General features: G+C 74.1%; 1 protein-coding gene across 1 annotated transcript in view; it reads right to left on the bottom strand.

Moving 5' to 3' along the window:
* Positions 1 to 12,698, bottom strand: part of NCOR2 (nuclear receptor corepressor 2) — a 99,438-nt gene that overhangs the window by 17,578 nt on the left and 69,162 nt on the right. Inside the window, 14 exon segments of the mRNA XM_084868456.1 lie at positions 1,008 to 1,094; positions 1,097 to 1,157; positions 1,548 to 1,651; positions 1,826 to 1,850; positions 1,852 to 1,931; positions 2,141 to 2,243; positions 2,677 to 2,727; positions 2,729 to 2,799; positions 3,551 to 3,644; positions 3,646 to 3,713; positions 4,425 to 4,587; positions 6,068 to 6,105; positions 6,108 to 6,147; positions 6,149 to 6,188. Of these exon segments, the coding sequence (XP_084724582.1) occupies positions 1,008 to 1,094; positions 1,097 to 1,157; positions 1,548 to 1,651; positions 1,826 to 1,850; positions 1,852 to 1,931; positions 2,141 to 2,243; positions 2,677 to 2,727; positions 2,729 to 2,799; positions 3,551 to 3,644; positions 3,646 to 3,713; positions 4,425 to 4,587; positions 6,068 to 6,105; positions 6,108 to 6,147; positions 6,149 to 6,188 (1,025 nt within the window).

Below are 12,698 nucleotides of genomic sequence, written 5' to 3'. Positions count from 1 at the left end.
TCCACCCCCGGGCACTCAGCCGGCGGGCGCCGAGGCTGGCACTGCCCCAAGCCGCCTCCCCTTGGCAGCACGGAGCGGCCTGTGCCTGAGCCGCCTGCTCCCGCACCGGCGTGTGGGCGGGGCCGCGGGCAGGGGCGGGGCGGACGGAGGAAAAGGCGCCCGCCCGCCGCCCGCCGGAGGAGCCAGGGAGGACCGGGCAGCCGCCAGCGGCCGGGAGGTGCCATTAGCAGCTTTTATCTCCGCCCCCCTGGGTGCCCACAGCCGGGAAGCTCCCCCAGTGTCTGCTCCCTATTCACTCCCACCGTGCGGGTGCCCCGTGGGAACCCAGAGCCGGGAGGGGAGGGGCCGGGGGCCGGAGCCGGGGCAGGGGCCTGGGGCACAAGGCGGGGTAGAGACCGGTGGCGCCACCGCTCTGGCCAGCACCGCGGAGGTGGAGGCCTCAGTCTCCGTGAGGCTGACCACCAGTGCGCTTCCTCCGCTGTAAAGCCCTGGGCTTGCATCCCTGCCGGGGCGGGAGCTCACTACCTCTCTGACCGCGCCTCCCCTGACCCTGACCCTGGGCCTCCTTCTCCCTCGAGGGGCCGGGGGGGGGCAGGACCCCTGCCGGCCGTGCACCCGTTTCCTCGCTGTCACAGGAGAACAGGCCGCTGGGGGCAGACGGAAGAGGCACGTGCTCCCCACACGGTGTCCCATCTGGCTCTCCTCTGGCCCCCAGCCTGCTTTTCGGGACCCCCGACCGGCTCCCCGCCTCGCCCAGCTCGACGCACCGGGTCTGTGGCCGGGAGGACGAGCCAGGCCGGGCCGGCAGGGTGCCCGGACGCAGGATTGACCAGGGGACCCCCTGTCCCTGGGGACCCCAGACACGGTGCCCCAGCCCTGCACGTGGTCAGCTCCCGTGAATACCGGGCCCCACGGGTCCCGTCTGTCCCGTCCCCCGAGCAGAGCCTGTGGGGGGAGGGAAGTCCGGCCCCCACCGTCCGCCCTGCCCCGGGGGGGGGCAGGCTCACCCTCGTAGGACAGCACGTGGCCCTTCTTGCCCTCGTAGATGACGTGGCCCTTGGGCAGGCTGTCCTCCCGCCCGCGGTCCAGGCGGCTGGGCTGTCCTCGCCGATGATCCGGGTGATGGTGCCCTTGTACAGCACGTCGGCCGGGGTGCCCTGCGGGCGGAGGGCGAGCACGTGTCCCCGCGGGCCGCCACGTCCACCACGTCCACGTCCACCACGTCCACGTCCACCACCCCCTCAGCCTCTGCACACCCATTCCCTGGGCCAGCGCGCTGTCCCCCGAGTTCCCTTCAGGCCCCCCGCTGCCGAAGCACAGCCCCGCCCGCCCCGCCCGGTCTGACTCCAGCGGGTGCCGGTCCGCGCCATGGCCAGCTCCGTGCTCTGGGCCTGATTTGCTCCGCACCGAGGACACAGGGCACGGACTGGGGAGGAGCTGCTACCCCAGGAGCACGGCCCGCCCCCGAGGCAGCCGCCACGCAGCCACGCAGGCCGAGGGGCCTCGCCCCGGCAGGGTCCCGCCCGGCCCCGGCACGCTGCACTCACGTGGGTGATGGAGCCGCGGTAGCTGATGGGGCTCTCGGCGGGCACCCGGGCGCTGGGCACCCCCTTGCTGATGCTCCCTCCCGGCACCGAGCCCAGGGTGGTCCCTGGAAGACGAGGGGCACGGGGGGCTGAGGGGTGTCAGACCCAGCCGGGGCCCACAGCCACGCTCCCCGCCCAGCTGGGCCCGGGGGAAGCGCCCTTCCCGCCCCGCCCGCCGAGGACGGAGGGGCAGCTGCTGGGACCACGGGGACCCGGCCTCCGCCCACCCCAGGCCTCACCTCGCAGCACCGACGTCTCCTGGGCCCGTGGGCACCCCCAGGCTCTCCGGGGGCCCCACCTGGCCCCGGGGGGACAGCTGCTCCTGCTTCACGCCGCTGAAGGGTGCTGAGGACCGGGGGAGCAGTGAGCCCGGTGCCCCCGAGACGGGGCCCCTCCCCGCCGACCTGGGGGGCCGGGCCCCCCACCACAGGGACCTACAGAGCCGCCCCCGAGCCCCAGCCAGAGTCCACCGGCCGCGCTGTCCCCCGGCCCCCGCCAGGGACGGCTGCCCAGCCCAGGTGCCCCCCTCGGGGTGGCGAGGCCCCGATCCTCACCCAGCTTCTTGGGGTCCATGGCGGGGGCCAGCCCCATGGCGAGGGGGCCCACGGGGACCTTGGCGTGCTCCGAGTACGGGATGTGCAGCTGCACCGACAGGCCCTGCGGGGGCAGAGGTCACGGGGTCACAGGGGGTCCCTCCCGCAGGCCCCGCCCGGCCGGAGCTCCCTCCCGGACACCCTCTTCACGAGGGCCCACAGGGGACCTGGAGGTCACAGAGCCCCGAGGGCCTGGGGCTGGCGTCCTGGCCCCTGTGCCCCAGCGAGCAGCCGGGCACAGCCACCGCTCCCCCGAGGCTGGCCGCACGGAGGCGGGGGGCGGGGAGGGCAGACAGCCCGTTCGACCTGCCCTCCCCGAGGGGCCCGAGCCGGAGGCCGAGGAGCGGGCAGAGGGCACGGTCTGGGCGCAGAGCCGAGCTGCCGCCCGGAGTGACCGCCTGCGGGCCTGGCAGGCTCAGCGGGCGGAGCCAGCACAGCCGTGGACAGACGGCCCGGCCCCACCCGGACGTCCCGGGGCCCCCGCGGGCGGCACTCACCTGCCTGTCCAGCACGCCAGGGTGCTTGGTGGAGGAGATGAGGGGCGGCGGGGTTGGAGATGGGGGGCGGGCGCGGCAGGCCGGGCCGGGCGGCGTCGTGCAGGCCCAGGGCCAGCGGGTGACCTGCGGGCACAGGGCCGTCGTCACAGCCCCCTGCCGGCCCCGCGGACCGAGCCCCTGCCCCGTCCACCCGGCAGGACCGTCCACAGGCGCCTGAGGAGCTGGCCACGCCCTCGGTTCAGACACCCGCTCCCCGGGAAAGCTGGGGCCCCCCCAGCACTTTGATGCCGGCCCAGACCCTGGTCCCCCGCTCCCCCTTTACCCTCGGGGTCCGTTCCCCTCCCGGAACCAGAGGGGTCTGCCCCCTCCCCCGCTGAGCGCCTGCTGTGGCTCCCGCTGCCCCCGGGACAAAGCCTTCGGCTCCGGCCCGGCTCCCGCGGTCCCTCCACCGAGGGCCGGCAGCCTCCCCAGGCTCACCGGGCACCCAGGCCCCCCCACCCTGCCCACCCTCCCGCAGCCTGATTCCGTGCCTCCAGCTCAGCCGGCTCTGCCTGCCTCGGGGCCTTTGCACATGCTGTTCCCTCAGCCGGGAGCGCCCTTCCTTGTTGTTCGTTCTGTTTGGCGGGACCTCCCGCATCAGCTGCCGGGGGGCCCAGCAGGACTGAGGGCCCCCAAGAACCTCAGCCCCAGGCTGGCTGTCCCCGTGGACCTCCCCTCCAGCCACCCACGCTCCGGCTCAAGCACCATCTATGGCTCCCTATCGCCCCAATCCTGCAGGTTTCTCCAGCGGCCAAAGGTCCCCGTTGAACCCAGGTCTCCTGCGCCGAGTGCGGGCCCGTGCGAACTGCCGGCACCGGGGACGGGCGCCACTCACCGGGCGGGGCGTAGGAGAAGGCGGCGGGCTCGGGGGCGTGCGGGGGCGCCTTGATGGCCTCGCGGGGGGGCGCGGGGAAGGGCAGGCCCGGCGTCCCAGCACGGCGGCTCGGTCGGCAGCTTCTGGCCCTCGGCCGCGAAGGCCGGGAAGAACACGGGCTTCTCTGCGGGGGGAGGGGCGGTCAGCGGGCCGGGATCCCGGGAACCTCGGAGCCCCAGGCGGGCGGGAGGCCGGGCACCCCTCCAGGCCGGGCCTGCGCCTAGCGCTCAGGCCGCCCGGACGGGAGCCGGGTCACGTCCGCCACCTGTTTGTCCGAGCGGTTGCGACACTCAGTCTGGCCCGCAGAGCGAAAGCATTTACTGCCGGACCTTTCCGGAAGACGCCGCCGAGGGGTGTGTGTGCGTGTGTGTGCCTGTGCCGGTGTGTGTGGTGTGTGTGTGTTCGTGTGCGTGTGTGTGCGTGTGCGTGTGCACGTGAGCATGTGCCATGGTGTGGCCAAGGCATGGTGAACGAGGGCCCAGGCGTCTGGGCACCACACCAGTCGCCAGGCTGCCCGGGAAGAAGGGGGAGGGGAGGGGGAGAGGGAGGGAGAGGGAGGAGGAGGGGAGGGGGAGGGAGGAGGGGAGGGGGAGGAGGGGGCGAGGGGGAAGCACGGTCGCAGCCGTGGACTTATCTAAGGTCACCAGCAAATATCTGGCCAAGCCGGGACTCGACCCCTTGGCGTCCCAGCCCCGCAGCAGGGCAGCCCTTGGAGAGAAGGTGAGGCCCCGCTGCCGCAGTCCTCACCGCTCCCTGCTGCCTCCCCCGTGCTCCCTCCTTGGCTGGGCCCGCTCTGCCTCACAGATGCCCCCCCGCCGCCCCCGGGTGCACTGACCCTCCTTCTCGGCCGGCGGGACGGGGCTCCGGCTCTTGCCCCGCGGGCTGCTGCCGGGCGGCTGGGGGCCGCCCTCGGGCTGCAGGTGCGGCGGCGGCTGGGCGGGCGGTGGCGGCTTCGCGGGCGCGGGGTCCTCCCGGGCGGGCTCGTGGGCCTTGGTGACCTGCTGGGGGGGCGGCACGAGGTGGGCCCAGGGGCTCCGGAGGGAGGGGCTCCGGCGCCGGGTATGGCGGCCGGCGAGGCCAGAGCGGCCGGCGTGCCGGGCAGAGCAGAGCTCCGGAGGGCAGGTCCGTGCAGAGCACGCCCGGCACCACCCTCCGCCCGCCGGCGCGGGTCCGAGGTCAGAGCGGAGAAGGCCGACTGGGCTCGGGCGGCGGGCGGCGGGCGGGCGGGCGGGCGGGCGGGCGGCGGCCCTGGCCCACCCCGGAAGGCTCGGCAGCGGGGAGCGCTCGGCCCAGCGCTCGGCTGCGGCTGGGGAGCCGGGCCCCCGGGAGGGGTCAGCCCAGCACAGGCCGGGCCCGGCCTGGGACACCCCGGGGCCAGCCTTCCCAGGGGCCCCACCCTCTCCCGGCGGACAGCTGGGAGGGGAGGAACGCCCGCCTCCCGGGGCGGCCTGGCGCTGGGACCCTCAGCCGGAGGCGGGCCGCCTCGGGAGGTCTCCTGCCAGGATGTGAGGGTGAGGGTGGGGGTAAGGGGGAGGGTAAGGGGGAGGGTGGGGGTAAGGGGGAGGGGAGGGAGGGGGAGGGTATGGGGGAGGGGGTGGGGGAGGGTAAGGGGGAGCGGGAGGGGGTAAGGGGAGGGGAGGGTGGGGGGAGGGGGAAGAGGAGGGTGGGGGTAAGGGGGAGGGGAGGGGAGGGGTAAGGGGGAGGGGGAGGGTGGGGGTAAGGGGGAGGGTAAGGGGAGGGGGAGGGTGGGGGTAAGGGGGAGGGTAAGGGGGAGGGTGGGGATTAGGGGGAGGGGGAGGGTGGGGGGAGGGTAAGGGGGGAGGGTGGGGGGACAGGGAGGGGGAGGGTGGGGGAGGGGAGGGTGAGGGTGGGGGGAGGGGGAGGGTGGGGGTAAGGGGGAGGGGAGGGGGAGGGGGAGGGTGGGGGTAAGGGGGAGGGGGAGGGGGAGGGTGGGGGGAGGGGGAGGGTAAGGGTGGGGGAGGGGGAGGGTAAGGGTGGGGGGAGGGGGAGGGTGGGGGTAAGGGGGAGGGGGAGGGTGAGGGGAGGGGGAGGGTGAGGGGAGGGGAGGGTGGGGAGGAGGAGGGGGAGGGGAGGAGGAGGGGGAGGGTGGGGGTAAGGGGGAGGGGGAGGGGAGGGGGAGGGGAGGGTGAGGGTGGGGGAGGGAGAGGGTGGGGGTAAGGGGGAGGGGGAGGGAGGGGGAGGGTGGGGGAGGAGGAGGGGGAGGGGAGGGGGAGGGGGAGGGTGGGGGTAAGGGGGAGGGGGAGGGGGAGGGTGAGGGGAGGGTGAGGGTGGGGGAGGGAGAGGGTGGGGGTAAGGGGGAGGGGGAGGGAGGGTGAGGGGAGGGTGAGGGTGGGGGAGGGAGAGGGTGGGGTAAGGGGGAGGGGGAGGGGAGGGGAGGGAGGGGGAGGGGGAGGGTGGGAGGGGAGGGGGAGATGAGGGGAGGGGGAGGGCAGGGAGCGGGGGCAGGGGGGCACTTACGATGGGGGGGATGGCGGCCGCCCGCTGCTTCAGCTGCTCAGGTCCAGCGGCTTCTGGGGTGAGGCGTGCGCCCGGGCGTCCGCCGGTCGCGGTGAGGAGGCTGGGGCGCGGCGACAGCAGCCTGCGGGGGGCACGGCGTCAGGCGGGGCCAGCCCGGCCCTGGGTGCGGGCACGGGGGAGCCGCCCTCCCCCTCCGGGGCCACCAGGACCCCGCGGGGCCAGAGCCCCTCCAGCCCGAGGCCCGGGTCAGGGTCCGACACGCCGGGGGTCCCATCGGAGCCCCGGCCCGGCCCGGCCAGCTGGCCCCCCAGACGCCCGGGCGCGGGCGGACGAGGCTCCGTGAGCTGAGGGGCAGGCTGTGCACCCCAGGGGCCGGGGGGCCCTGCCTCCCAGGGACAGGAGCCGCAGCCCCCTCCCCCGTTCCACCAGAACGCCCCCAGCAGGATCCCGCGCGCACAGCAGGGATGGCGAAGGAGAGGCGCTGGGGCCAGGGGACCCCGGGCACACCGTCTGCCCGGCGCCCGAGCCCGGCGAGGTCCCGCCCCGACGGACACGAGAGCCGCCCCGCCCCTGCGGGCGCACGCCGGCGGCACAGGCCGCACCGGGCGAGCCGCCCCGGGGGACCCTCACTGAACCCAGGACCCAGCACGGGCCCAGCTCCCGATCTCGGTCCCACCCGCCCCTCGTCTGCCTAGTGGGGCCGGGGCTCCGGCCTGGCTGCACCCACCGGGCGACCTGCCAGCTGCCGGCCGGGGCTCGGGGTGCAGGGGGAGACCCCGCTCCGGGGCTGCCTGCAGGGCGCCCGAGGGCCTCGGCCAGGCCGGGAGTCAGCCAGACGCCACGCCGAGGCCGCTCCCAAAAAGCAGGGGGGCGGGGGGCGTCAGCAAGGCCCCTACTGCGCGCTGTGCCCACGCCGTGTCTGTCCACGGAGTGTAGGCCACGCGCGGACGTGGACGTGGGATCTGGGACAACCGGGTCACACCGCGCCCAGCAGGCAGCGCCGGGCGCCTGCAGAGAGCAGAGGACACCGCAGACACGGTCCTCTGCGGCCGGGGAACCACGGGGCGGGGGAACCACGGGGCGGGGGGCCACGGGGCGGGGGGCCCACGGGGCGGGGGGCCCACGGGGCGGGGGAACCACGGGGCGGGGGGCCCACGGGGCGGGGGGCCACGGGGCGGGGGGCCCACGGGCGGGGGGCCACGGGGCGGGGGGGCCACGGGGCGGGGGAACCACGGGGCGGGGGGCCACGGGGCGGGGGAACCACGGGGCGGGGGAACCACGGGGCGGGGGGCCCACGGGGCGGGGGAACCACGGGGCGGGGGCCCACGGGGCGGGGGAACCACGGGGCGGGGGGCCACGGGGCAGGGGGCCCACGGGGCGGGGGGCCCACGGGGCGGGGAACCACGGGGCGGGGGGCCACGGGGCGGGGGAACCACGGGGCGGGGGGCCACGGGGCGGGGAACCACGGGGCGGGGGAACACGGGGCGGGGGAACCACGGGGCGGGGAAACCACGGGGCGGGGGGCCCACGGGGCGGGGGAACCACGGGGCGGGGGGCCCACGGGGCGGGGGGCCCACGGGGCGGGGGCCCACGGGGCGGGGGAACCACGGGGCCGGGGAACCACGGGGCGGGGGAACCACGGGGCGGGGGGCCACGGGGCGGGGGGCCCACGGGGCGGGGGGCCACGGGGCGGGGGGCCACGGGGCGGGGAACCACGGGGCGGGGGAACCACGGGGCAGGGCAGGTGGTAACAGCGGCCCTGGGGGCACCGTCCGCCCGCAGCTGCCGCACGCCCGGCTGAGCAGGGACAGGACACGCTGCCGCGGTGCGGGCGGGGGCGGGGGCGGGCGGAAGGTCACGCTGACTTTGCCAGGCTCGGCGCCGGCACGGGCCCCCCCCCCGCCTCCCCGCCGGGCTCACCTGCTCCGTCCTCACCTCCCCTGACCCCTCCCGGCCTGCTCACACTCCGGAACCCCCCCTCCAGCTGCCGCGCTGGCCGGCGCCCCGGGACTCCGGCCCAGGCCGGCTCACCGTGTCTCTCCGCTGGCACCCCGACCTGGTCAAGCACCCGCCCCCCCCACCCTCCAGGGCCCCGGGCCCCACCCCAGGCGCCCCAGCTCACCTTATTTCCTTTTTTAAAAATATACCTTTACTGATTTTTTACAGAGAGGAAGGCAGAGGGATTAGAAACATCCATCAGCTGCCTCTTGCACACTCCCTACTAGGGATGTGCCCGCAACCAAGGTCCATGCCCTTGACTGGAATCGAACCTGGGACCCTTGAGTCCGAAGGCTGACGCTCTATCCACGGAGCCACACCGGTTTCGGCCCTAGCTTACTTTCTGGCCTCCATTTAAAACAGCAGGTGTGGCTCCGTGGATAGAGCGTCCACCTGCAGACCCATGGGTCCCGGGTTCGATTCCGGTCAAGGGAAAGAACCCCGGTCGCAGGCTCCTCCCTGGCCGGGGCCCCGGTCGGGGGCTAGTGCAGGAGGCACCCCCTCCTGTGTCTCTCACGTCGACGTTTCTCTCTGTCTCTCCCTCTCTGAAGATCCACGGGAACGCTCCTCTGGTGAGGATGTAAAAAGCAGGAACAAGCCAGACCCCGCGCACCTGCCTCCGCACAGCTGCCCAGGAACACGCGGCTTGGACAGAAGCCTGGGTCCCTCCCGAGGCCGCCACCCGCTCCCCGCGGGGCGTGCGCCCCGAGAACGGAGCCCCCCATGTCCGCAGACGCGGGCTCGTGAACACACAGCAGCACCCACCGGGGTGCCCGGAAGGTGCCCAGGACCCCGGCTCCGAGGCGGGCGCACCGAGCGCAGGTGGAACCGAAAACGGGTGCAGGCGAGAGAAGGCAGACCCCGAGGCCCGCCACCCGCGCGCCCGTTCACCAGAAACGCCCAGAGGCAGAGCCCCAGGACGGGGAGAGCGGTTGGGGGGAGGGGGGAGGGCTGGGGGGCTGCAGAGCGACTCAGGGTAGGAGGTGGTTGTTTGGGGCCGGGGACGAGGGCGATGAAATGTTCCGGAATGAAGTGGTGGTGGTGGCGGCAGCCGCACAGCCGGGGCTGCTGTAAAACGCAGCGAGCTGTGCGCGGGGGAGACTGGGCTGGACGCGGTGAGTCCCTCCCAGAAAGCCGCTATCAGGGAAGAGGACAGGGAAGAGGACACTTGGCGGAAGGTAGCAGGAGACGGAGAGTTACACTGTCACCGCCGTTCCTGAGGCCGACGCGGCAACAATGTTCCGGCTTTAGGACGTCTTCGTTACAACTTATCGTTCTGGCCCTGGCCGGTGCGGCTCAGTGGACAGAGCGTCGGCCTGCGGACGGAAGGGTCCCGGGTTCGATCCCGGTCAAGGGCATGGACCTTGGTTGCGGGCACATCCCCAGTGGGGGCTGTGCAGGAGGCAGCGGATCGATGTTTCTCTCTCATCCATGTTTCTAGCTCTCCCTCTCCCTTCCTCTCTGTGAAAAATAAAACATATATTAAAAAAAAAAAAGAACACCTTAAAATTACGTGTCTCGCCCCGCTGGCCTGGCCAGGGGTTGAGCACCAACCTGTGAGCCAGGCGGTCAGGGCTGTATTCCCGGCCGGTCAGGGCACAGGCCCGGGGTTCCGGCTCCATCCCCAGCGGGGGGCGTGCAGGAGGCAGCCGGTCCGTGATTCTCTCTCATCCCCGATGTTTCTCTCTCTCTCGCTCTCCCCACCTTCCCCCTTCCTTTGACAACAATAAAAAATGTTCTTTTAAATCCTGTAAGTATAACTCTGAAGAGATAGAAGCGAAGTCAGTTTTTACAACAAGGCAGGCACACAAAGCACGGTTCTCACTGAACCAGGCCTGGGTCCGGCCTCGCTGTCCCGGCTCCACGGGGGCCTGCGGAGGGGCGGGGCCGGGACCACCCCTCAAACGCTCTCCGGGCCTCACCCAGAGCCGGGGTGGGCGGGAGGGGGCTCAGTGAGCACAGAGGCGCTGGCCCGGCTCTGTCTGCGAGGCTCCCGACACAGGCTGACCTCCCGCTGCGGACAGCGACAGCTGGGAACCGGGGCGGCTCTGGTGCACGGCCCCGGGTCCTGAGCCACCGAGGCGGGGGAGATGCTGGGCACTCGTGCCCCCTACCCCCTCTCCCACCTCGTACTACCCCCTCCCTCCCGCTCCCTCCGTGGGTCCCTCTGGAGGTCCGGGCGGGAGAGGGGGGTTAAGGCCAGTGGGCCCCTCCGCGGGGACACGCACACCCACCTTCCGGATGGGAACGCCGAGGGCACCGGCTCAGCCTCGGCCGCCGCCGCCGCCCTGGTGCAGGGCCAGGAGGGCTCGGGCGCAGCTGCCCGCGGGCCGGAGGAGGCGGGGCCGGAGGAGGCGGGGCCGGGCCGGCCCGCGGCGTCCCATGTCTGTCCGGGACACCCAGTTCCCAGCCCCGGGCTGCCAGGCGGGGGGAGGGCCGTGGGCCGGCGGCCAGGACCCGGGGTCGCCCGGGGGGACCCACCTGGCCCTTCCGGGCGGCCCCGAGGCCAGGCCGGCACTGACGCAGCTCCCGGCCGCGGTGGCGGGCGGCCAGCGGGAAGAGGTCAGCGGGCTGGCCGGCCTCCAGCCCGGCCCCGGCCCCAGGGCGGGGACTGGCCGGGTCACCCGGGGCGTGACGGGCAGGTGTCCTGACTCGCCGCCCGGGGCTGCTCTCCCGGGGGACGGGGCGCTGGCCGGCCCGGCAGGAAGGTGGACGGAGGCCCGGGGGACGGGGCGCTGGCCGGCCCGGCAGGAAGGTGGACGGAGGCCAGGCCGGCGGGGGCGGGAAAGCACGTCCCGGGTGTGGCTGCGAGGGGGAGGGCGGCGGTGCCTGCGGGCTGTAGGCCTGGCCCGGAGGGTTCGGGGGGCTGGGGTGCCCGGGCCGGCCCTGCCGCTCTCCAGCCGGGACTGGCCACGCCAGGCGGCCGCGGACCGGCTCCCGCTGCCGAGGGCAGGCCGCGTTCCCACGGCCGTCCCGCGGCCAGCACGGCGGGCGGGGCCGCCACCCTGACCCTCGCGCTCGTTTGTTTATTTTTAAAACCTCAACTCCGTCTTCCAGGGACAGAACGTATTTTTATCTGTATTTTGTAAAATATGTTTTTACTGATTTCCAAGAGGGAGAGAGAAACATCTACGAGGAGAGGATCATGGACCGGCTGCCTCCTGCACGCCCCCCACTGGGGATCAGACAGCAACCCGGGCCTGTGCCCTGGCCGGGAATCGAACCCTGACCTCCTGGTTCGCAGGTGGACGCTCAGCCCCTGAGCCATGCCGGCCGGGCCCGCCCTGACCCCTTCCCAGGCACAGTGAGTGCCGGGCCAGGCCCTGGCCGGACGCCCTCCCCGCAGGCTGAGCCGTGAGCACTGTGTTCCGAGCGGCACCGGTTGGGTGCGGGTCCTGGGAAGGGTGCTGCTGCGGATGGAAGGGCCCGGCCAGCTGTCTGCCCGCCGAGGACCGGGCGCGGGGAGGGAGGCGGGCGGGGGAGGGAGGCCGGGGGGGGGAGGGAGGCCGGGGGGGGAGGGGGGCCGGCGCGGGGAGGGGGGCCAGCGCGTGGAGGGAGGGGGGCGCGGGGAGGGGGGCTGGGGGGGGGAAAGAGGCCGGGGGGGGGAGGGGGGCCGGCGCGGGGAGGGGGGCCAGCGCGTGGAGGGAGGGGGCGCGGGGAGGGGGGCTGGGGGGGGAAGGAGGCCGGGGGGGGGGGCGGGCGCAGGGAGGGGGGCCGGGGGGGGGAGGGGGGTCGGCGCGGGGAGGGAGGCCGGGGGGGGGGGGGAGGGGGGCGGGCGCGGGGAGGGGGCCGGCACAGCCACGTGCTCTCACACGGACCAGACCGGCTTTCCCGGGGAACGCTGCCCGGTGCACGGACCTGCCAGGGTACCGGCCCCGGTGAAGCCCAGGGCAGGTAGCGGCTCCGAGAAAATGCGTCAGACTTTCCTCTCCCGCCGCCCAGCATTTCCGCCGGCCGCGGCGAGGAGGCAGAAACCGCAGGGCGTCCAGCCACAACGCCCGCCGGCCGCGCTCGGAACCAAGCCCCAGGCCGTCCAGAGGGAGCCCTGCGGCCTCCCCCGCCCGCGGCCCCCCGCACCGGCCTCAGCCCCCCCACCGGCCCGGCGCGGGCGCTGTCTCCGCGCAGCCCCAGGCGGGCGCTCGGGACGTGGCTAAAGCCCAGCGCTCCCGGCCGGGCCGGGGGAGAGGCATTCCGCCAGGCTCAGAGCCGAGGTGAGAACGGGAGGAACAAGGCCCCCGGACTCAGCTCAACTGCCACTTCCTGAGGAAGGCCCCCCACGGCCTTCTCCCCACGGGAACACCTGCAGCTGGACTCCATTCAGTGTCTCCTCCCTGGCCAGGCCACGCGCTCCGCGAGGGCGGCCACAGAACTGCCCTGTGCTGTGCTGGTACACAGCTGGCGCTCAACAGGTGTCTGCAGTTATACAGGCGGAGCTCAACAAGGGCATGAGGTACACAACTGGCACTCAACAAGTGTCTGCAGTTATACAGGCGGCACTCAACAAGTGCACGCAGGTATACAGGCAGAGCTCAACAAGTGCACGCAGGTATACAGGCGGCGCTCAATAAATGCACACAGGTATGCAGGCGGCGCTCAACAAGTGCACGCAGATATACAGGCAGAGCTCAACAAG

This window comes from Pipistrellus hanaki (genome assembly GCF_964339955.1).
Source record: "Pipistrellus hanaki genome assembly, chromosome: 19".
Lineage (NCBI taxonomy): Eukaryota > Metazoa > Chordata > Mammalia > Chiroptera > Vespertilionidae > Pipistrellus > Pipistrellus hanaki.
The sequence above is the reverse complement of the archived record's forward strand: the minus strand, read 5'-3'. Positions and strand labels throughout refer to the sequence as shown.